A 25,489-nucleotide genomic window follows, 5' to 3' on the forward strand; every position below is an offset into this window, starting at 1 on the left:
TCCATGTATCAGACTTCCCGGCTGCTCCCCACCCTGCCATGTTACTCATCTGCTCTAGATCCCTTTGGATCACAGGAGAATGCAGAGTTGTGACCTTTTGTACTAGTGATCGGGGCGACTCAATCTGCAGGTTGCAGGACTTTACATCAGGCCCTTTAACTAGTCCAGCTCTCCGGGAGGGTAAACATTTAGTTTTACTTTATTTCTCCCCTACCAGGCTTTTGTAAGGGTGACTCATTTTAACTCTTTATTAAGCAAGTAAGTTCAATTTCATTATGATAAGGACTGGAAGAATTGAGATTTTTTTTTATTGAATCATTTACAAATCTCTCTAACTTTATAAACCTTTTTTTCTTCCGGAGTACCCCTTTAAGACTCTTTTAGGGTTCAGCATTGACACACAAGGAAGTTACCTCCAGTAGAGGCGCTGAGTTTGATTGTTTTACCCCAGAAGACTTCATTACCCTATCCTTATGTCAGTATAAGGCTGGGTTTACACTGCATTTTGTGTTTGGTTAAAGGGGTACTCCAGTGTTATTTATGTGTGTATATGTGTACATGGGCCTCTCTGCTGCCTCCAATGTTCATTTCAGGAACTGCAGGGCTGTACAAGCTATACAACTATATAGTAGTGTTCCTCTATGGCTATTCCCACAGCCAGAAATGAATCTTACAGATTTTTTGATAATCTAAGAAATGTTTTAGCGCGTTGATTGACGTTGCTTTATGGAAGATGTTTTATCTGTTGTATACAGTCACATGTATCTGCGAGGCGGTGATCAATCAATGTCCTTCTCACAGCCGCTGTAATGGGAAATGTCTGCCAGGAAGCGGAAACACAGAAGAATTGAATTTCCTCATTTTTATTATGAAAGTCCGAATTTTTTTTTTATTATTATTATTATTGGAAACCTGAACTCGGCACAATCATGTTGTACGGCTTAGCTGGGATCATTACAGGACAGAAGGTGAGGCCCCGTCTGGGAGTCCGAGAGGGATAAGGCTAAATACAACATATTCTGCTGGCACATCTCCCATCCGCCAGCAGTGAGTCAGGTGACTACTGTGCAACGTCTGTATAGTAAACCTGCCCTCCACACTTTATAGAGACTTACAGGGAATGTGTCTTCAGATGAACTATTGCTTTAAAATGTTGGTTTTTTATTTTTCTAATTTTATCTATAATATAAGATAATCCTCAAATCTTGCAGTTTCTATTCTGGCCACTAGGCCTAAAACTAAAGGCCCTATTCCACGGAACGATTACCGTTTATAAACTCGCTCCAACGACCGCTCGTTAACAATCACTAAACGTTTTTTTGGGGGGGTTTTTTTAGCAAACGATAACACATAACACACGTGGGAACGTGAACGATATGTAGTGTAACGAATATTTTGCGGGCGTTACATGGTCGTTTAAAACGTTCGCAGGAGTGATACTTTTTTTTTTTTCAAACCTTTTTACGAACGACTGAAAGATTTCTAATTTTACGAACCGATTAGCGAATTACCTTTCAAAGCCAACAATTTTTTTCCGACATGCTGAAAAACTATTTTGAACGACAATATTTCGCCTTTTGTTGTTCGCTCGTTTACACCAATTCCACAAAGCGATTATCGTTAACGAGCGGTCGTTGGAGCGAGTTTATGAACGATAATTGTTCCGTGGAATAGGGCCCTAAGCTGAGACTTCCTTTTCTGTACAGATCATTTTACAGCAGTGTCCTCCTCACAGTGACAGGTGACACCAGTATATAGATAACAAACAGGAGGACAGTGACACCAGTATATAGATAAAATATTCACAATAACTGAAGCTCAAAGCTTAGCCTCCCCCCTCCCTGTAGAATGACTTTTGCACAGGTCACAGAACATACCTAGAAAACGATCATGTGCCTAGTTTATGAAGCCTAAAAATGGCCATATACACAGCACATGGAGGCGACTGATCAGATCTCCTGACTTGTCTGTGTTAGGAAATACTTGTATCTCCTCAGAATAACAAGGCTGGCACGTCTTTACTTAGAATACCAGGTGTTGGGCGGTTGCCTTGACCATCACACTTGACAGAATGCAACCTCCTGTGGTGTCTGATCTTATAATGGTCGATAGAGAGATGCAGGACAGCCCCTTTAAGTTGTCCATCTATATAAGTAAAAAGTCCTCTAAACCCGTACCATATCACTGGTACACGTCATAGCAGAGATGGCTTTTTAGTGCCCTGGTGTTTAGTATTGGATCCATAACATCGTTTTACACATGTAGGAGTCCAAACATTGGCCGTCTACCGAATCTCCGCGGCCTCGGCACCCTCAGCATTGCACAGACTGATAAATCCTCCTCTTGTTACGTTACGGCCATTAGTTACCTCATAGATTTTTACTGCGTTGGGTTCATTAAGAATCTGTAAAAGTTACTAGAAATACAATGCAGCTGGTTATTAATGGTCCGCAATGGCCTCTAGTTCCAGCAAGCCTTGCTTCTAGGGGAGAACACAGTGCCGGGCTCACAGGCCATACTACAGGGTACGTGTGCAGGACCAGACTACATACATGGCCTGTTTGTAGTCTGTAACCATGGAGACGGGCATGTTTAAGAGCTGTAAACACAAGATAGGGCTTTTAATTGTGATTAATTGCAATGTTGCTTCATAGTAGATGCATTGATGCAATGATTTTCCGCAGTAGGTATTATTTACCTGTTCATTGCCGAGGCTTTGAGAAAAATAAAAAATCCTCATTTATTTCTTTAGTAATGTTCCCGAGCTTTGAGAACATGGCATTCAGCTGGTCCTGACACAAAAGGTCAGGCAATATTATGCGGTTTGTTTGCAATGCTATTAATTGCTCTCCTGTTGTTCTGGTCTACTGGGCACTGCTGCATGAAAGGGCATCGCACTGCAGAGCCGAGGCGGAAATGTTACCGTGTCAGCTGCAGCCGTTCTATAGACGTAGGCTTATTTACTAAGACGGTGCAAGGAAAATGTATAGGCCGTAACTATAGCAACCCGTCACTTCTTGACTCCGGTCACACTTTTGCAAATTACCCACATGAAAGAAGATGATTGCTGCCGGGATTCATGGCAGATCCAGGATTCTTAGAGTGTTTACGTGGTGTGTTGTATCTGAGGGGAGAAATACAGAAGAAATTCTGAGTGCAAACTCTCATTTGCGCCAGGCCTTTGGGCCGCATTGTTAAGCATGGTCAAGGACGCCGGTTAGATTGCTTGGTGAGGAATATACACCGAGTAATTTGCTTAATGCAGCATGCAAACAATATACACCAGAGTTTACCAACCACCGCTCTGCTCTAAAAGCAGTGGTCTGGCTAGTGTATATAGCTGTATAGATATATAGTGTGGATGTATACTGTATAATATTTATGTTATAGCGCACTTTTTCCACTGCTTTTATAGCAGAGTGGTGGTCTGTTACTAGCTGCCAACAATGGCAGGGAAAAAGCAGCATATCAAGAAAAACATCAGAAATTTTTAAACATAATGAGTCCTACAAGAGTAACTTTGTTGGTTGAGATTGGAAAGCCCCTTTAAAGTGGTGTTACTCTCTGGGGTAGTTATGCCGTACCCAGAGTATCCAGCTGTATTGTCTCTTTATTAGCTCCAGGGATTTCAGGGTCCCCGCTTTTGAGATTGTAGGGGTCCGGTCTGACTGCTGGGACATGTAACACAGGGATATCAAAAGTTTTCATTGATTGGGATTCTGGAGCTGAGACACCTACCAGTCATCAGATATAGCGGGATAATCTTGCAGCTGTGCACTTCAGACCACAGCCTGCCACTTAATCCGTCCTATTGCAGAAGTATAAGTATATGGAGCCTGACTTCTGCAACAAGTGCAAACTAGAGAGTGAAGAGCATGGCTGCGTGATTCTCCCAGTGGGGGTCTCTACACTAGAACCTGAATCGGTTCAAAACTTTTCATGCCCAGTGTGACGTATCAGAGGTTTTGGTGACCGTAATGCTTTAAATTACGATGTGAGAATGCCAAACCCACAACTTAAAAGTTCTTTATATATTGTCACAGTTTAATTTGTAAATGTGATTGATGGGCTTACTGGCATGGTATATACACCAGACACCAAACTGCTAGTACAGTGATAGCCTGGGAATATTCACCACTTCCCTTTTTTGGGTTCCTTTTTTAGTTTTTTTTTTTAGTTTTTTTTTCTTCGTTATATTATACATATACAGCTATTTGTTCCATTGCCTCACTGCTGCGTGGGTCATTGTTTTGCCTCTAGTCAGTAACTGGAGCCGAGAAGTGTTCTCCGCATGACTCTGCGTGTGGGACTTGTGGTTTCCTCTTGTGGTTAAAAGTGCAAGTCACCTTAAAATGTCTCACACTTGGCCTGAAATTAGCGGATTTGTGTGAGAGCTCCAATCACCATCTACGGATATATATATATATATATATATATATATATATATATATATATATAGATAGTATCACATGATATATTTTGTCCAGCCGATAAGGTTTTATAATTTGTCTGGATATTCAGCTAATATTCAGATGGGCGTAAACTTAATTTAATGTGATGCATGTGATTATACAGTCGGGGTGTTAATTTTTCACGTTGAGAAGTGTATATGCCCCCTCTTCACCCGATTACATACCGTATGTAATGCTATAGTTCCCCTGCAGCAATCACTGAAAAACATGTCGGGAGTCTCCTAAATCAGAAGACTGTTACCCAGTGGGACCCCATTGATTTTAATAGGATCCATTGGGTGCTCGGCTTTTTAGTTTTTTTTCTTCCGTATACTTCAGTTTTCTCCGACTATAAATGCAACGTTATCTGATGTTTGTATATTGCTGAAGCACAACTCCCAGCAGGCACTTTCTTATGCTGACAACACGTAACACGACAGACGAGACCTATGTCGGGTTATGTGGCGTGCTTTCTCCCAGAAGTAGATCATCTTGGATCTCCTGTTGCTATGGAAATCTATTACTCTGCAGTTCGGTTTTAAGTGTTTTCTTTAGCAGCACAGATATACATATAGCGTATCTATACATTTTCCCGTAGCCGCTCTGGCTTGTCGTTCTGGGCTAGCGTTGCTCTTGTAAAGGTCAGGTGGTGCATATTAATAATGTGCATAAAGACCCTTCTGCCCATAGATTTACGCCTCCACTTCTGGGACTGATTTGCCGATGTAAATAAACTTACCGCCAATTACTGTTAAAAATCGGAGTTGCCAGAGAAGCGCAGGAAAAGGCGAATGTTTGTGTGTGTTAAAATTAAAAGCTTGTGATCTGTCAGATTAGTTGGTTGAATGACTCCTTTAATTGCCGGTGTGGGGGTTAGGGGGTCCGCGTGAGGACGACTGCAGGCTCGTGTCTCGTTGTGTCTCACGGTGTAGTTATAATGGAGCGAAGCTCTTTCCACATAAAGGCAGAAGACGCCGGGTTCAGGTAAAGTGCAGCCAGCCAAGTGCCGGTCACGGTTTGCTTGTTTTTGCAGTTTTGTCTATGTTTTCTGTAAAGTAAAGACTGGAATTTGCACGTCTGGCATCCTATTAGGTGACACAGTGATATCACACCACAACTATAATGCACACAGTGATATCGCAGTCCAACTATAATGCACACCTTTATGTGCACCCCCTTTTACTATAGGCACCAAGTATGTGGCTGTGCCACTTCTGCAAGGGGATATTTCCCCTGTCCACAGCTAAACATAGCAAGCTTTGGGGGCTGACTGTTGGGACCCCCACTAATCCTGAGATGGGGGGCGAAATCCTTCAGAATGAATGGTGAATACTGCGCATGTGTGGCACTGCCTGCACCATCCATTCCAGGTACTGTTTTGACCTTATTCTTAGCAGTGGTGGCGTTCCCAGCTGTAAGATCCTGCCATTTTAACTTATCTCTCATCCTATGGATAGTGGGGAACAGGTGGGAGTACCCCCTGTGTACAGCATATTTATAATTGAACACTAGACTATATTAGACATCTTTGCCTTGAGATTTTTTTTTTTTAAGTTCTTCATTTGTTTCCTGATTACACTGATCAAGCAACTTTTTATATAGTGTTAAAATGTCCTATAGTTTTACTGTGGTAGAGACTGTGCAACTCCTTCACACAGTTGGCTATTCTGCTGTGCTGCTTCTAGATCTTTCAGTACACTGCTTCTGATTCTCTTGGCTCCCTGATCTTCCCCATTGTATTCCTGTCTGAAGCATTTGTTATATGCCACTTTGGGGAACCCCAAATATCAAAAGAATAGGGGTTTCTTACTCCCTAAGTAGGTGGGCGAGCTTGCTACTGCTCTCTTCTTTTGATGTCTATGGACGTTAGGAGTTGATAATTTCAGATTTCCTACATGTAAAAACTAAACATAAGTGCAGCATTATATGTGATTGCAGTTTTACAGAGCTTTGTGTATATGGGTATACTGTGGATTAGTCTTCAGGATGAGACTGATAATAGGTGCTGGCGATTGTGGACAGCCACACGCATCGACGTGCTTCTGATGATGTCACCGACCACCGAATAATAAGGCTTTCATCACATAATTATACACTTCCTCCATCTACGCCGAACTATCCACAATGACGCACACGGGAGCTCGGCTTCTTGTTGTTGCGGTGGTGGTGCTGTGTTTAGCAGTCACTGTAATGGCTTCTTTTCCTTGTTCCTTTGGTTAATTATTCTGCTTGTTAAGTAAATGACAGGACGAGTCCCAACAGCCAGAGGAAACATTCTGTAAAGTCAGGTAGCTTACCTGCAGGCAACGCCCAGCAATGAGCGCGCTGATCCTGGAAAGCCTGAAGCTGGATGGTGTACAGTGGGGTAAAGCCTGGAGCTGGAGGGTGTAGGGTGGGGAAAAGCCTGGAACTGGATTGTGTAGGGTGGGGAAAAGCCTGGAGCTGGAGGGTGTAGGGTGGGGTAAAGCCTGGAACTGGAGGGTGTAGGGTGGGCAAAAGCCTGGAACTGGAGGGTGTAGGGTGGGGAAAAGCCTGGAACTGGATTGTGTAGGGTGGGGAAAAGCCTGGAGCTGGAGGGTGTAGGGTGGGGTAAAGCCTGGAGCTTGAGGGTGTAGGGTGGGGAAAAGCCTGGAACTGGATTGTGTAGGGTGGGGTAAAGCCTGGAGCTGGAGGGTGTAGGGTGGGGAAAAGCCTGGAGCTGGAGGGTGTTGGGTGGGGAAAAGCCTGAAGCTGGATGGTGTAGGGTGGGGAAAAGCCTGAAGCTGGATGGTGTAGGGTGGGGAAAAGCCTGCAGCTGGAGGGTGTAGGGTGGGGAAAAGCCTGGAACTGGATTGTGTAGGGTGGGGTAAAGCCTGGAGCTGGAGGGTGTAGGGTGGGGTAAAGCCTGGAGCTGGAGGGTGTTGGGTGGGGAAAAGCTTGGAACTGGATTGTGTAGGGTGGGGAAAAGCCTGGAGCTGGAGGGTGTAGAGTGGGGTAAAGCCATGAGCTGGATGGTGTAGGGTGGGGAAAAGCCTGGAACTGGAGGGTGTAGAGTGGGGTAAAGCCTGGAGCTGGAGGGTGTAGGGTGGGGAAAAGCCTGGAGCTGGAGGGTGTAGGGTGGGGAAAAGCCTGCAGCTGGAGGGTGTAGGGTGGGGAAAAGCCTGGAGCTGAAGGGTGTAGGGTGGGGAAAAGCCATGAGCTGGATGGTGTAGGGTGGGGTAAAGCCTGGAGCTGGATTGTGTAGGGTGGGGAAAAACCTGCAGCTGGAGGGTGTAGGGCAGAAGCCTAAGGGCCCTATTACACCTATTACATTATCTGACAGATTTTTTTTCATCCAAAGCCAGGAAAGAATTTGAAAAGAGGAGAAATCTCAGTCTTTCCTTTATTACCTGTTGTCTGTTTATAGTCCATTCCTGGCTTTGGCTCAAAAAAATCTGTCACATAATATGATGGTGTAATAGGGCCCTAAGGCTGGAGGGTATAGGGCAGAAGCCTAAGGGCCCTACTCTATGGAGCAATTATCGTCCGTTACGGTCGTTAATCGTCCAGTGTTGTCTGATCGTTGCAGTCGTTTGTCTTTCAACCATGTTGAAAAACAAACGACTGTGATAGCAGTGATCTGCAGCCGTCGGTCTGTGGAATAAGAGCAGTGGCAGCAGACCGCCACTATCCTCTATGGGCTACCCGATCAACCGGGCAGCCCACCCCCACAATTGTGGACAGAACAACGGATGTGTGAATAAAGCCTGAAGCTGAAGGATGTGAGGTGGAGTAAAGCCTGGAGCAGGAGGGTGTAGGGCAGGGTAAAGCTTGCGCTCTTCTCCTTTCATACAGTTATTCCTGCGACGTGTTTGTACATTCCCCATGTCCCAAAAGGTTAAAAAAGTTTTTGTAAAATATATATATATAATCTGTAATAGGTGATATATTTATTGTCTTCAATTTTTGTTTTCTCTAGGTGCCATGCCAGCTCCTGAGCAGACTCCCATGATGGAGGAGGTGCTGCCTAAAGCCCCCCAGGATGCTCCCACCACCACAGGCATGGAGCCCGAGTCCACAGCCACTAACATTTTGGCATCGGTAAAAGAACAGGTCAGTATTTATGGAGAATTTTGTTTCTCTGTATAGAGTCGATGTACTTGGTAACAGCATGACCGTCGGTATACACACAAAGGTCATACAAGGCTATACCGAAATGGAGGAGAATATTTATATAATACTGACTACTTCCCTCTTTTTTTTTTTTTTTTTTCTTCTTTTTTTTTTTTGGTGACATTTTTCAAGAGATTTGAGCACAAGAATGATACAAAAATCACAGAAAGTAATGAAACGCAATATGTACAGATAAGAGCGCACCATCAGTACTAGGGCTAAACTGTGTAGCAGTAGAGTTATGGATTACCACAACCTCAGTGGTTTCCTTTAGGGCAGAGAGGGGGAACCTGTGGCTCTCCAGCTGTTACAGAACTACAATTTCCATCATGTCTGGACAGCCAAATCTTTAGCTTTGGCTGTCCAGGCATTATGGGAGTTGTAGTTTTGCAACAGCTGCAGGGCCAAGGTTTCCCTTTCCCTGCTATAGGGGAAAGGTTGCGAGCATACTTGATATTTCTCATCTTTTTATATTCTCTGAATCTACAGTCCTACTTTTCTATCTAAGTAAATATGAAAAACAAAGGGTTAATAGGTAACCTACTTCCCCTGCAGGATATGACTAACTAAAGAGCATTTCCTCCTCCTAAAAACACTGTGTAAATATAAGTTCTTAGGACGTCCTCCTCCTATCTTACTGTTCGTGGGGTCATTCCTTGACAAGCCGTATATTGGCCCTTACAGCTCGTGCTGCACATGTCACCCCGATTTTATAGGCTTTGTCTAACTATGGAGTAACTTGTGCCAAAGCTTTTATCCCATTTGCTGTCTGGGCATGCTGGGAGTTGTAGTTTTGCAGCAGCTGGGGAGCCACAGGTTGAAAGCCGCTCCCTTAACCTATATATTTGGATTATCCGTGGCTACCGAGGATTGACAGGTATCTATGACGTCAGAATGGGCATACACTTTGTAGCCATACTTAGGTAAATCATGCCAAAGACTAAATTTTTTTTCTCTATGACCATTTTAGCAATGACAGATAGGTAGATGTCTTATAAATCTTGGTTACTCATGTACTCAGTATCTACCTCCCTGTCAGACAGTGTGGGGGTAAAATCTCTCTTTGGCAGTTAGTTTTTCTGTTTTTTTTATTTTTTATTTTACCTGTTTGCTGTTTTATTAGATGTTGTGTTGTTTTGTATCCCTGTATATGAGGTACGGTACTGGGCAAAAGTTTTAGGCAGGAAAGCATCCGATTGGCAGTAAACCTTTATTCTGCGTGCAGTGGGACTACAACCCCTAACATTCAGGATATGTCCTTAAAGGGTTACTCCAGCATTTTTTTTTTTTTTTTTTTTTTAATCAACTAGTGTCAGAAAGTTCCCAGATTTGTAATTTACTTTACTTTATTTGTACTTTACTTTAACCCCTTAAAGACAGAGCCAGTTTAGATTTTTGCGTTTTCGTTTTTCCCTCCTTGTGCATAAAAGGTCATAGCACTTGCATTTTTCCACCTAGAAACCCACATGAGCCCTTATTTTTTGCGTCACTAATTGTACTTTGCAATGACAGGCTGAATTTTTTCATAAAGTACACTGCAAAACCAGAAAAAAATTCAAAGTGTGGTGAAGTTGAAAAAAAACAAACGCATTTTGTTTATTTGGGGGAAATGTGTTATTACGCCATTCGCCCTGGGGTAAAACTGACTTGTTATCCATGTTCCTCAAGTCGTTACAAATTAAACGATATGTAACATGTATAACTTTTATTGTATCTGGTGGCCTGTAAAAAATTCAAACCATTGTCAACAAATATGTCACTTAAAATCGCTCCATTCCCAGGCTTATAGCGTTTTTATCCTTTGGTCTATGGGGCTGTATGAGGTGTCATTTTTTGCGCCATGGTGTGTACTTTCTATCGGTACCTTGATTGCGCATATACGACTTTTTGATCGCTTTTTATTACAATTTTTCTGGATTTGATGCGACCAAAAATGCGCAATTTTGCACTTTGGGATTTTTTTGCGCTGACGACGTTTACCGTGTGAGATCAGTAATGTGATTAATTAATAGTTCAGGCGATTACGCGCGCGGCGATACTAAATATGTTTATTTATTTACTTTTATTTGATTCAGACTTTTATTAGGGGAGGGGGCTTTTTACTATTAACAACACTTTATTTATTTTTTTTTACACATATACTAGAAGCCCCCCTAGGGGACTTCTAGTATATACACTTTGATCTCTCATTGAGATCTTTGCTGTAAAGATATACAGCAAAGATCAATGAGATCGGCACTCGTTTGCTTTCGGCTGCTGCAGCCGATAACAAACGAGTGCCGTGCCGAGCCGGGGACGGCGCCATCTTGGAGCAGTCCCTGGCCGGCTTCAGTTAGGGAGATTGGACAACGTCCCGGAGGAGCGATCTCCTCCACTAGACACCAGGGAACGGCTGAATCCGGTAATTGGATACAGCTGTCATGTTTGACAGCTGCATCTGATTACTGTATTAGCGGGCATGGCGATCGGACGTGCCCGCTGATACCTGCGGTCCCGGGCTACAAGCGGCACCCAGGACCGCCGCGGTTCAGAGCGGGGTCGCCGTGCGGCCCCGCTCTGAACGTCCTTACCGGCAATAGGGCGTAAATATACGCCCTTTGTCGTTAAGGGGTTAAAAAAAAATCTCATGTCTTCTAGCATTTACCAGCTGCTGTATGTCATAGACATTAATATGCAGGACACACAGCAGATGAAAGTACTGGATTTTTTAATTGAAGTAACTTACAAATCTCTGGCACTTACACCACTTGATTTGAAAGATAATTTTTTATTGTTGGAGTACCCCTTTACCAACTATCTATAGTGTTATAGAGAACAAGGAGTCTTGTTGGTGGTGATACAGCGGCACAGAGCCCTGATCTCACAACATCCTGTCTGTCTTAAGATGAGGAGACAGAAAGATCTGAGCAGCGACATCCACAGAAGATCTGGAGTTACTTCTCCAAGATGATGGAACAACCTTCGGCTTGTCTTGTGGTAGAGATTTCTATGGCTGACATCACATCCTCTGCACCTGGCACTCACCCAGCTTCTCCGCAGGGAGCCGTATTACTTGTAGGGGCAATGAATTGCACCCCTGTGGGATTAGGGTTATAGTGTTCACTGCTTGCCAAAAAAATATATTCTAATGCAACCTGGGAAGTTCTCCTTACTCCCTTGATAATAGCTATTACAATAGCTGTAGACATAGAGAGCTCCTATAATCTACTACAGTTGACATTTATCACCTGCACACAGGATAGGTAGTAAATGTGTATTCCCTGGGATCCCACCGATCACTGGGGCAGGGGTCCTCAGCCTACTGCTTCTCATCTATGTACACCTGCATAGAGTAGAATAGGGATCTAGTTATAAAATCATGTTTTTTTTCCAAGCTTAAAGTGATATTCCACTCAAACATAACTTTTGATATGTTGCTGCCCATGGTGAGACTAACAATTCCTTCCATACTTGTCATTATCTATTCAGTCTCCTTCCCCAGTTCTGAGCTGCTGTTTTCTGCTGAAGACACAAAAATCTGTGTGTGAGCTTTTCTCTCCCTTTCCCCCTCCCTTCTGATTTTGCAATCCGTCTTACTGTATTTGTTTTGGAAAACGTTACAAAATGTAAGAAAAAAAACAAGGATCTGTTTAGATCCTTTTTTTTTTTTTTTTTTTTTTTTTACAATGTAAGTCAGGGATTGGAAACCTTTGGCCCTCCAGCTGTTGCAAAACTACAATCCCCATCATGCCTGGATAGCTAAAGCTTTGGCTGTCCAGGCATGATGGGAATTGTAATTTTGCAACAGCTGGAGAGCCGAAGGTTCCCCATCCCTGATGTAAGTCAGTGGAAAACAGATTACATACAACAGCATCCGTATTCACCATCTGTTTTTGCATCCGTTTTTTTTTTTCATAGAATTAATACATTATACAGATATCAAAATTGTGATGGGAACCTAACCTTAGGGTACTATTAGACGGCCCGATAATTGTAAAAGAGCGCCGATCTGCTAGATCGCCACTCGTTCATTGGGCCTATTACACGGCCCAATAATCGTTTAACATGGGCTGCATGGACATCATTACCGATGTCCTTGCAGTCCTTACAGCCCTTGCTTAAACTGCATAATCACCTATCCATGGTCCAGGGTTCCTCTTGCGGGCCACTTCTCCCCAGGTCCCGCACGCTGCAGCTTCAGAGCGGCCTGTCTTTTTGCTGACAGGCAGCTCAGCCAATCCCTGGCAGCGGCTAAGCTAAGACAAGCCGCTCTGAAGCTGCAGGGTGCAGGACCCGGGGAGAAGCAGAGCACAGGAGGAGCCCTGGACCATGAATAGGTAATATATGCACTTTGCATATAGTCAGCCGCCGGCCGCGCACCGCTATTACACGAAGCGATGCGCGGTCAGTGCCCGACAATTATAGGTCCAAACCTATATCAACAATCAGCCGATGATCGTCGTCATCGGCTGATTGTTGTGTTAATTACACGGAACGATAATCGGCCGGATAGGGTCGATTTGGCTGATTATCGTTCCGTGTAATAGGGCCCTTAGAAGCATCTGGGAAAAACATTTCACCTGTCTTTGTGGTGGTGAAGCGTTCTGTCTAGTATAAGACGTTGGGTGGGGCACGGGAGCAGAGGTTCCAGTGTAACTCCAGTGGACTACAATTGCAATCATGCCTGGACAGCCAAAGCTTAGCATGATGGGAATTGTAGTTTTGCAACAGCTCTAGGTTCCAGGAATTGGTAAAATGTTGATGCATACAAGACGCAATGCAGCATCTAGTTATTAGCACGTTTCTTGTACTTGGACAACTCGCCCCCCACATTCTCTGTATAATTTATATCGGCCTATTTGGGCCAATCTGCACCTGATCTCATGATGTCCCAGCTGTTCCGCTCGCTGCCGCAGAGTCCAAGCTCCTCAGCGGGCAAATTCTCCCCAAACCCCATTGTGCATTGTAGCAGCAGAATGATTTGCAGGCTCGTGAATTAGTTTTAGCCGGCAGCGCAAAGAAAACAAATCGAGACTTCTGCCAAGTCAGAGGCTCGTAGTGGAAAAACTGAGGTTCGCTGGTATTCTTGGTTTTTCTCCCACACAATGGTTTTAGTATAATTTCTATGAAAAGCTCGACTGTTCCTACCGAGAAGCTGTGCGCTAAATGAAGAATCAACTTCTGTAATTGTAGGGAAGTTGTTACTGCGCCGGGGTCATCATTTCACTAAACCACAGCTTAAAGGGGCAAGACAGGAGAAGATTAAGAAATGACCGGATAGATGTCATGACTTTGGAGAGCCACCATATTGAGAACCAACCATCAAGGCAGAATTACGTAATTTTGTAAAAAATAAAAATAAAAAATAAATATATATAATTATTTTTTTATTTTTTTATTATTAATATACTGATGAATGACTCCATCTTTGCCAAATATTTCTGATTTACCTGCTGTATATCACCATTATTATATTGAATTACAGGAATCACTATGAAGTGGTGTGACTGATCTGTATTTAAAGAGGAACTCTCAGCAGGTTAGACAAATCTAACCTGCTGATATGACCCTACTGTGCACAGGGTGCTGAGGAGTAAGATATGTCTCTTGCCTTCCTCCTCTGCGCCATTGCTGTGCAATTAGTAGTTGAATCCACAGCCCGGAGCACCGTTAGGCGCACTGCTCTGCTCCCATAATAATAATTATTTGTATAGCGCCAACAGATTTTGCAGCGCTCCCATCACACTGAGCCGTCCCATTTCTTATAATCAACAATTATGATTATAATCAGTGGAGCGGGAAGACTGGATCGGCGTGATGAGATACCATCCTTCTTACGACCCCGTGCACAATAGAGAGCTGTCAGCAGGTTAGATTCGTCTAACCTGCTGATAGTTCCCCTTTAAAGGGATAATCATTTGTCCACAGCGACCACTTCATGCAGTCTCTGTAGGACTTTCCGCCATGGCCAAGTTGAGCTCTCGGCAATGTTAAGATGGGCTGCCTGCCCAGCCAGTCAGTGTTTGGGGCGGGACACCACCACAGTCACTGATTGGCTGAGCGCTCATTACCCCCCCCCCCCCCCCCCCCCAGTTGTGACGACATCTGAAATCGGGGAAAATACCGACCTCTTATGCGGCACTTTAGGGTCGCAGGGGAGGTAAGTAGAGGCTGTTATATTTTTAAAATCGGCAGACTTCTCTTACTGTAAGCCACCAAGAGGTATAAGAAGGAACCAGAGTCTTTTGTTGGGGAATTCCTTTTAGTGACTTTATACATCATCTTTTTAAGTAATTTTCAGTGATTTTATCTGTTCTCGCTTTAGTTCTTTGTTTACCCCGTGACTCTTATACAGTAAGGTATCGGGTAATGAACAGTCAGCGCTGATATAGGAGAACTCTGCGACTTTATGAGATGCTTCTAAATGGGGGAATAAATACTAAGAATAAAAAGGAATTTTAGTAAAACTGCTCAGATTTCTGGGTGCTCCCATACGTGCAGTGTGTATGTAGGGAGAATTTAAAGAGAAATTGTTGCATTGAGTAAGTGGTGTAATCTACCGTCATGTTATAGAGCCAGAGGAGCTGAGCGGATTGATGTATAGTTTGTAAGAAAAGATTCAGGATGACTTGTGTTTTGTTCATTTAAAGGCGTTATTAGATTAGATTAGATTGGGTTGTGTGCGGTATTCATTCTAATGGAACTGAGCTGCAATACTACGCACAAACTGAGGACCTGAGGAAGAGTGGCACTGTTTCTGAAAGAAAGCAGATGTATTTTTCTAATCCTGAATAACCCACAAAAACCTCTACTGTTTCTAGGGTTAGGAGTCCAGTGGGTGGTCCCATGCAATGATTGACAGCACTGTGAATGCTGTCACCACACCCACTTGGCTTTTTCTTGTTTACCTAAACCTACATACAAATTTTCTCATCTTATCCTGCTCTATAATGTGTTGCCGGGAGATGGGACTATTTTTTTTATGATGATGGGTTCTGTGTGTATTATGGAGGCAGCCACAACAGGTTCATTGTAATTTTGCAACAGCTGGAGAGCCTCCAATTGGAGACGACTGACTTATAGAAATCAATCAAATGCCAAAGGCTTTATTCAGGACTTTTTGGAGGGAAGAACACATTCTATACCTTTTTTAAAAGGAAAGCTCTCACTATAAAATTCTGTTTAATGTATCTGTATCATGTTATAAAGCTGGAAGAGCTGAGCAGATCGATATACAACTTTGTAGGAAAAGATTCAGTATAACTTTTCTTGTGTTGATTGGAATCCCTGACCTTTCCCAAGTTTAGGAGTCCAGTGGGCGGTCCTATCACTGTCCACTAGACAGAGCAGGGATTTTAATCAGTAACATATATATGATGTATATCAATCAGCTCAGCTCCTCCTGCCCTGAAACATGATGCTAATAGATTAGATGGTGTTTTCATGGTGACTGGTTCCCTTTAAGACCAAACCAATGACATTTACAAAACATTGAATTGCGGTTTACTCACAACAGCTGCACCCGATGAGCAGGGGCGATGAGTCAGGCAGCCATTATACCTTCTAGCCCTGAGGGGGTATGGTTTCACCGCTAACCTGAGGACCGAGATGACGGGATACAGATGGGCAGGGAGGATACAGCAAGGCAGCAGAGAAGACATTATATATAGTACTATTGTGAATGTGTAAATAATTCAGAGAGAGAGTTGTGTCATTGTACATCTCTCCTATTCTACCATTCTCATATTATCCACAAGCCATTGATGTCTTAGTGCGGCGCCTTTCCTGGTAATTACAGCGCGGTGTAAGGCGGAGAGGACGGGACGTCTCATCTGCTGCGCTCCTGTATAGACTTGCTCCTCGAATCCTTTTTATCTGCCTGACTTCTGCAGAACTGTATCCTCTGTACACACAGCCGGCCGGCCTTCATCTGCTCTTCCTGTCAGCTCACCGACATGTCCCTGCAATACCCCAGGCCTGTCTGCTCCAAGATACCAGGGGAATGTTCACTCACTAACACAACTTTATGTGATCACAGAAAAGAAAGTGCCTATAATATAGCGGAGGAGCGGTATAGGCCCTGTTCACACCGCAGCTCATTGGGCTCTCCTGGATGTCGCCATATGTTGTGATACCCCCACTGTCTATGTCTGTCATAAGGAATTACTCTGCATATTTACCCTCTCTGCTAAGCAACACATGATAGCGGTGGAATTATATATGCACTGTACGGTGGTATTGCAGTTCCCTATAAAGATACTGTTTGTAGGCTACAGTTACATCAGCATTGTATAGTGGTGGTGTGCTGTATCATAGTATTGTCTGACCATTGTACAGTTATATTATCACTGTATGGGGGTATAATTTGTATTGTTTGTATGGGACCTTTATTTCAGTACTATATGGGAGGTTTTGTGGTGCTGCATAAAAAGTGTTTGTATGGTACGGTTATATGACAGTGCTGGAAAATTGTATTCATTGTATGGTACATTTATTTCAAGCCTGTATGGCAGTATAATGGTATTGTTTTAGCGTTGTATAAGTTATTTCAGCACTGTATGGCCATATTGTGGTGCCTTATAATGGTATTGTATTACTATACAGTTATTTCTTCACTATATGGTATAATATTTTTGGTACAGCTGCTTCTGCTTTGTATGGCAGGTTTAATGGTAGTTTTTGGACGGTACATTTAATTCAGCACTGCATGGTAGTGACATATAGTGGCCATGTTTGTATGGGCCCTACATATCTGCACTGTATGGGTGTATGCGGTATCCTTTGTATGGGTCCTTTGTGTCAGCACTGTATTACGGTATTGAATACATTGTATGGTACAGTTATTTCTGCACTGTATGGTGGTATAATGTTGACACATAATGTTTCTATGGGCCCTATATTACAGCAGTATATTGTACCAGTATTTCTAGCACTATATAACATAATACTGTATGGTATATTGTTCATGTACAAGATGAATCTTCTTTCACGTTTCACATGCTGTCCCCGCAGCCATATTGCGCTGTTCAGAACCATCAGGACGGTAGTTTTAACTCTGTTTACAAGCCGTAATCTACTCAGTGTGGGCGCTTATGGTAAATGTCAGTCAGTATAAGCACCATGTGGTTACAGCCAGGACCTCACATCCATTGTCACTGCTTAGCCCGACTATAGTGATCGGGGGGGAAAAAAATAAATAAATATATATACATATATACATACAGTGGTGCCTTGGATTACGAGCATAATTTGTTCTGGGACCGTGCTTGTAATCCAAATCCACTCTTAAACCAAAGCAAATTTTCCCATAAGAAATCATTCAAATGCAAACAATTGGTTCCACACCCCAAAAATAATGATTTATTATTCTGAATAACATGTAAAACAAATGAAATAAACATTCAGAAACAGCAGAATATGTGATATTATAAGTTACTGTACAGTAATGGAGAGGATGGGGCCCACAAGGACTGACAGAAACTGCAGGGAGCATGAAGGAATGAGCAGGGCAGATGTGGGCGCAGTATAGCAGCACTCACTGTCCGGGGAGAGAGGGGTTACAGCTATGGAGAGATTACCTCCACAGTCCTGTCCCCTGATGCAAGCCCCAGCCTGAAGTTGATCTGCTATGATTTGGAAGGTGAGGGAGACTTCCTGGGTCAGAGTACAGGGCTGTAGACCCCGCTATGCAGACCTTGTCCCTCCCCCACTTGCGCTCCCACCCAGTACAGGGAGCTCTTAAACCAAAGCAATGCTCTTACACCAAGTCACAATTTTGAAAAACTGTGAGCTCTTAAACCAAAACGCTCTTAAACCAAGTTACTCTTAAACCAAAGTACCACTGTGTATGTGTGTATGTATATATATATATATATATATATATATATATATATATATATATATATATTCACAGATAACCCTTTCTAGCATAATTTGACCCAATTATACACACTCAACATTTGGCAGGTTTTTTTCTTTATTCCCTCTGTGCTTTCTTGGCAGCCTACTTTACCTTATTATTACTTTATTAAGTGTAACGTGTCCTCCACTTAATTCTACTTAATCTGTAGCCATTGAGCTCCGTCATACTTTATTTAATTGTGAATCGCTTGTTAAATTGTATAGTCTTTGATTTTTACTGTTCTCACTCAATTTATTTTCTTTTTTTCTAATTGAAATATTAAGGGTAATTTCATGATAATCCCCGTGTTGAAAGCCCTGATATGTTCAACAATGTTAAATATATAAATATATATATTTCTTTTTATTACTTTTATTTTTTTTCAAAGGGTGGCTCGCCAGCTCTTGCAAAACTACAACTCTCAGCTTGGGCATGCTAGGAGTAGTAATCCTTCGACAGCTACAGAGCCACCGCTTGGGATCACTGCCCTGTGTTCTACCTCTGACTTTAGGCTTTTATGTTCCCTATATGTGTTGCATTGATTTCCTTTACATCCACAGACCCCGTACACCCACGTAGCCAGTAAAACAAGATTGCAACCACTTGAGTTAATTTTGCATTTGAGGAGGAAGCGTCATGGCTTAAGCTCATGTTTTAGCAGCAGAAGAGCGATTCGCTGTGTGACTTTGGAGTCACATAGAGCTCTATAGGCTCTTAGGAGGCTCTTATAAATCCCAGGGACTGATTAATAAGGCAGAGGAAAGAAAAGAGCCGTGAATGTTTAATCTTAAAAAAATGATTACATCATAATGCGGCTCTCGAGACTCTTGACTTAGAAGGAAAATTAAAGTGTTCCTCCAACCAACAAGTGATTGTGAGTCTGTATGTGCAAGAGATTGGAGCTGTCTTTACTCACTTGGTGTCTCCCTTCTGTCAGACTGTGGTCCATGCCCCCTCCACGCCGATAATTGGTCTTTTCTCTGTTCAAAAAAGAGACCAAGTCCTCTGCCTGCTCACTGACATGGCTTGGCATTGATTGACAGCCATTCCTGAGCGTGCACAGACAAGTCTTCACAGCTGGTGTCCACATTCTGTAGTAGAGAATCCTGTGGGTGCTCACATTGCACGGTCAGCTCTCCTGTCACACAGCAATAAAACCTCTGTAACCATACAGTGACATTATACTGACTGAATTGTTTCATAACAAAGAGCATTGTCTCCTAGTAAGTTGTATAGCTGGTAATATAATTCGTAAAAGTTAATTGCCCTCAGTTTAATATACAAACTAAATGATGGACAGGTGTCTTCCCTTATGTGAGCGTGAAAAGGACTGGGACTTCCTGTGTTTGGTCCCTCTAAGCAAATATGGGCTTAGAGGGAGCATGGACTACAATTTGGCCATACGTATAACGTTGATTTAAAGAAGTCCGTCGGATTATAAAATCCTGCAGGGGGTAAATTAATTGTAAGTTATAACTTGCCTCACACCGTGCCCGCGGTGAGAGGCGCAGCCGGCCTTTATTTCCCCCCTGCTGACTGCAGGATTCCATCATATGCCGGACTTCTCCTTTAAACTTAGAAAGCTTTAAAAAAAAACTGCTTGTAATCACAACACCTATTGATTTCTGTAAAAAGAAAAATTCGCAAGTGTCTAAAAATAAATAAATAAAAAGTTATTTATTTTTTTTTATATATATATATATATTTTTTTTTTTTTTTTTTTTTATTAGACACTTTCTTCCCCTTGTCCTGATTACTGCCAGGACTTGTTGCATGTCTGCATGTTTTTTTTTTTCCTTTTAGTTTTCGGTAAGTGATCTATTATGTGTAATACCAGTGCCGACACCTCACCGCTCCATATATTCCCAGTGCTGTATAGTTGACACAGTGAATTTTTTTTCGGCATTCCTGGAATTTACTGGAAGCGTAAAAGACAGTAAGTTTCTCCCATACATCATAGCCGCTCATATCTCCAGAGATATTGTAGGCGTATATCTGGCCTGCTAGCGTGCCGAGCTGGCTGTGTCATGAGACTGATCACCCACAGATGACCATTACTTATCAGGAGGCTCCTCGGAGGACGCTGCTAGTTCTGCCGGGAATAATCCTCACTATCTGCTCCATGCCGCCTCTTGTTGTACAGATCACCGCAGAATGTACATGTCAATAATACCCTCCAGCAGTCGTCTCCAACCTTTAGTTTTCTAATTACTACTCCCTTCGACTGTCAGGGCATGATGGGAGTTGTAGTTTTGCCACAGCTTTGGGAACACTGCCCTTACAGCATTGGTCTCTAACCTGTGGATCACTGCCCTAGGGGCGATCATAGTCCCAGGAGAGTGCAGTATACGCTGTGCTCTGAGCTCATACAGCTGACAGCTCAGCAGACACTGAGGCAGATTAAGAATCCGGCTTTTACTTGCCATGATGCCCACATGACATTTAGCTACCTCGACTGTTCTGTTTGCAGCAGCTGGATGGACTGTCAGCATTTATTATCTATGATGTATACAGCAGAGCTGTGCCGAGACTTCATCCATATAACAAGTACAATACATGGATATAGTGAGGACTATGAGGTATATATATTTGCAAGAAGAGCTCACAGTTTTTAAAAATTGTAACTTTGATTAAGAGCATTGCTTTGGTTTAAGAGCTCCCTGTACTGGATGGGAGGGGGAGTGGGGGAGGGGCATGGTCTGCATAGCGGGGTCTACAGCCCTGTACTCTGACCCAGAAAGTCTCTCTCACCTTCCAAATCATGGCATATCCACTTCAGGCTGGGGCTTGCATCAGGGGACAGGACTGTGGAGGTAATCTCTCCATAGCTGTAACCCCTCTCTCCCCATATAGAGAGTGCTGCTATAACTGTGCCCACATTTGCCCTGCTCATTCTTTCATACTCTCTGCAGTCCTTGTGTTTCCCATCCTCTCCATTCCTGCTATAATGTGCCTGCACTAACACACAACTATACACACTGACTGCTGCTGTAATGTGCCTCCTGCACATCTCTGTGATTCCCACCTTTCACATTGCTATCATGTGACCACACAGACCTCTGGCAGCAGCCCTGCTTCTCTATTCTAGCCTGTTGTACTACGCTCCTGTATTATGGGGATCTGCAGCGGCATCCTGTATCTACAAAATGCTGCTGTGTTATCAGGTTTATGCAGTTACTATACATTATACTCCACATGCTGATTATTATTATGTACAGTAACTTATAATATCACATATTCAGCTGTTTCTCACTGTCCCAGAACGAATTATGCTTGTAATCCAAAATCCAAGGCACCACTATATATGTGTGTATGTATGTATGTATTTGTGTGTGTGTGTGTGTGTATATATATATATATATATATATATATATATATATATATATATATATATATATATATATATATATATATATATATATATATATATATATACACATACACATACACATACAGGTTGTATTCACTTTACTGGAGAACGCAATAACCTAAACTGCCAGAGAAGCTGCCATATACTCCTTCATCCTATAATAAATCTCCTCCATCCTATAAGTCCATTCTCCGAGCTTTGCTTTATGCGAGCTGCATTAAAATAAGTAGTTTGCTTCATAGCGTATGGAGAATGGTATTATACTTGCAGCCATCACTTATATACATAACGTTTAATGGGCTCTAAATGATTTTTTTAATGGTTATAGACTCTTATTGTTAAAATGAATCCAGCATCTGACAATAATGGGTATAATAGGTAAGAACGTGGCGTACAGATTACTGCAGTCTGAGGCTTGGGGTCTGTTCCTCTTATATATGTATGTATATATGTTCCTATTAGAGGAGCAGATTGTACTTCAGATCTGCAGGTGACTAGAGACTGCAACTATTATGCAGGTTATGGAAAATTTGTCTTTGTATTTGTCTTATATCAATATATATATATCTTATCAGAGAAAAATGCCTCTCTACACTTATCAGACCCAGTTTTCACTCCCTCCTGAAATAACTTTTTTTACTCTCAGGGGCCTATTCAACGGAGCAATACGGCCGATTATGGCCCCGTGGAATAGAGAGAACGATTAACATGGCTATGTGGAATAGCAATGCACGGCGGACGAGCTACAATGTAAAAACCTCATACTTTACCTATCCAGGCTGCAGGTCTTCTCCTGCACTCCTTCTCCCGATCCCGCAGAGCAGCAGCTTCAGACAGCCCGGAACACCGCGGCCAGTGATTGGCTGAGCGGTCTGTCAGTTCAGACAGGCTGCTGCGTGCGGGATCGGGAGAAAGAAGAAGCGCAAGAAGACCTGCAGCCTGGATAGGTTAAGTATGAAACAAGGGCTGCAAGGACATCGGTAACAGGATTATCGTGCCGTGGATTAGGCCCAGTAAACAAGCGTCGATCTGGCAGATCGGTGCTCATTTACATTGTTGATCGGGCCCTGGAATAGGACACTATCAGGTTAGGCTAGCTTTCCATTTGCACGAGGAGTTCCATTGGGAACAACCACAGCAGATCCCATTAAAAATCCTCCCAAAAGTGTGATGTAATTTTTTTTATGATTGTGACCCTTTAAAGTCACTGAGGTCTCTTGGGGGGGGGGGGGGGGGGCTATTGGTGTCTGTCAGGCATTCACTGCTGTTGTTTTTTTTATATTTATTTGCAGTTTAAACTACTCAGTACTTCTCTATAATGTCCTACATGCTGTTGTTTATTCTTAGGCTCCGTGCACATGGAGCAAAACAGGACATTTTCGCCAGCCTCCCTGTCATAGTGACAGTCTATGGGAGGCTTGGGCGCCTCCTCTCTCCACGCTGAAGAATGAACATGTTCATTCCTCCGCCTGGAGAGACGCTGAGAGAAGAGGCGCGCGAGCCTCCCATAGACTGTCATTATGACAGGGAGGCTGGCAGGATTCCACCTGTTTTGGTCCGTGTGAACGGAGCCTTATAGTGTGCTATGGAGATGTAGGGGAGCAGGATCCTCTCCCTTTCTAGGTTTTGTAAAGTATATATGAGACAAAACAGCAGCCAATCTACATCCACTAGATCAGGAACAACTGCAAATAAGAGGAGTCATCTGCAGAGGGGAAAACTGGTGAAAAATGCCATGGCATTCAGAATAAGTCTGTGAGTCACAGAGAGGTTGTCTCTTGTATAGCAGAGTGTGACCACTTGATCCACCGGATGCCTAGTTTCATATAATACATAAAAAGGATTGATACTTCCCTTATACTAAAACATGGTCAGGTTACCTTGTCCTGATGAAAAGCAGAAGCTGCAATACTGAGAAATAAATATGGATCCCAGCAAGGTGTATACAGTCCAGCCATACTGTGTGTGAGATGAGACATGGCGGTGGTGTATAGAGGAGATCAGCTGCCCGTTGCCCGGTGTTGCAGCCACTGTGTTCCGTTGACATAGCGCACAATGTTTCCATCAGGCGAGTCCTGCACATTTAGATAAGTTTAGGGTTTCAGGCTACGATTGTTCCTGGAGAAGGTAAATGACAGATTATTTGATGTGAAGTCACGGCTGGAACAAGTCCCCAGTGATTGCTCCTTAGCAACTTGTTGATGAGGAGGCCGGGGATATAAATATGCACAGGTATCATCGGTATCCATCTTCTGATTACACACGTATGGATGCGGAAGCTTCCTCCCGTCTCTGGAACAGGAATGTTAAGGTGAAGTAAAATAGGTTTAGCCTGGGGGGTAGAAGATGTATTGTTTAAGCTCTCCGGCTGTTTCTAGCTATAATTATTACGGGCCGGAATTCGGAACTCCCGGCATCATCATTCATGATGATGCCAGAAGCTCTGAACTTCGTTCCTTTGCACATTGTCAGTATTTCTGAACCATGCACAGAACGTGTGAATGAGCCCTTAAGGCCGTATTACACGGCCTGACGACTTATGTAAGCGAGCGCCGATCTGCTAGATAATTATATGATATACAGTATATATCACTAGCGATGTCCGTGCAGCCTTTGCTTTTAGTGTTAAATAATAAACCTCATACATGCCTGTCCACGCTCCCTGGTGCTCTTCTCGATTCTGCCGGCTCCTTGCAGCTGCCACAGTTTTTAACCTCTTAAGGACGGAGCCAATTTTCGTGTTTGCGTTTTCGTTTTTTCCTCCTTGTGCTTAAAAGGCCATAGCACTTGCATTTTTCCACCTAGAGACCCACATGAGCCCTTATTTATTGCGTCACTAAATGTACTTTGCAATGACAGGCTGAATTTTTGCATAAAGTACACTGCAAAACCAGAAAAAAATTCAATGTGTGGTGAAATTGAACAAAAAAAACGCATTTTGTTTATTTGGGGGGGATTTGTTTTTACGCCATTCGCCCTGGGGTAAAACTGACTTGTTACATATGTTCCTCAAGTTGTTACGATTACGATATATAACATGTATAACTTTTTCTTTTATCTGATGGCCTGTAAAAAATTCAAACCATTGTTAACAAATATACGTTCCTTAAAATCGCTCCATTCCCAGGCTTATAGCGCTTTTATCCTTTGGTCTATAGGGCTGTGTCAGGTGTCATTTTTTGTGCCATGATCTTTCTTTCTATCGGTAACTTGATTGCGCATATACGACTTTTTGATCGCTTTTTATTACATTTTTTCTGGATTTGATGCGACCAAAAATGGGCAATTTTGCACTTTGGGATTTTTTTTGCGCTTATGCCGTTTACCGTGCGAGATCAGGAATGTGATTAATTAATAGTTCGGGTGATTACGCAAGCGGCGATAGCAAATATGTTTATTTATTTTTATTTATAACATGGGGAAAGGGGGATGATTCAGACTTTTATTAGGGGAGGGGGCTTTTTATTAACAACAACAACACTTTTTTTTTTTTTTTTTTTACACATATACTAGAAGCCCCCCTGGGGTTAGGGTTACTCCCCTGGGGTTAGGGTTACTCCCCCCGGGGGACTTCTAGTATATGCACTCAGATCTCTCATTGATCTATGCTGTATATACTTATACAGCATAGATCGATTAGATAGGCACTTGATTGCT

The 25,489-nt window shown here is 42.9% G+C and overlaps 1 protein-coding gene across 1 annotated transcript in view; it reads left to right on the forward strand.

The window, feature by feature from the left end:
* The window catches only part of PKP4 (plakophilin 4), a 204,390-nt gene that overhangs the window by 60,137 nt on the left and 118,764 nt on the right, over positions 1–25,489 (forward strand). Inside the window, exon 2 of the mRNA XM_069982735.1 lies at positions 8,389–8,522. Coding sequence (XP_069838836.1) covers positions 8,394–8,522 — 129 coding nt within the window. The 5' untranslated portion in view covers positions 8,389–8,393. The remainder of the gene's footprint in view (positions 1–8,388; positions 8,523–25,489) is intronic.

Source organism: Dendropsophus ebraccatus, chromosome 9, assembly GCF_027789765.1.
Source record: "Dendropsophus ebraccatus isolate aDenEbr1 chromosome 9, aDenEbr1.pat, whole genome shotgun sequence".
Lineage (NCBI taxonomy): Eukaryota > Metazoa > Chordata > Amphibia > Anura > Hylidae > Dendropsophus > Dendropsophus ebraccatus.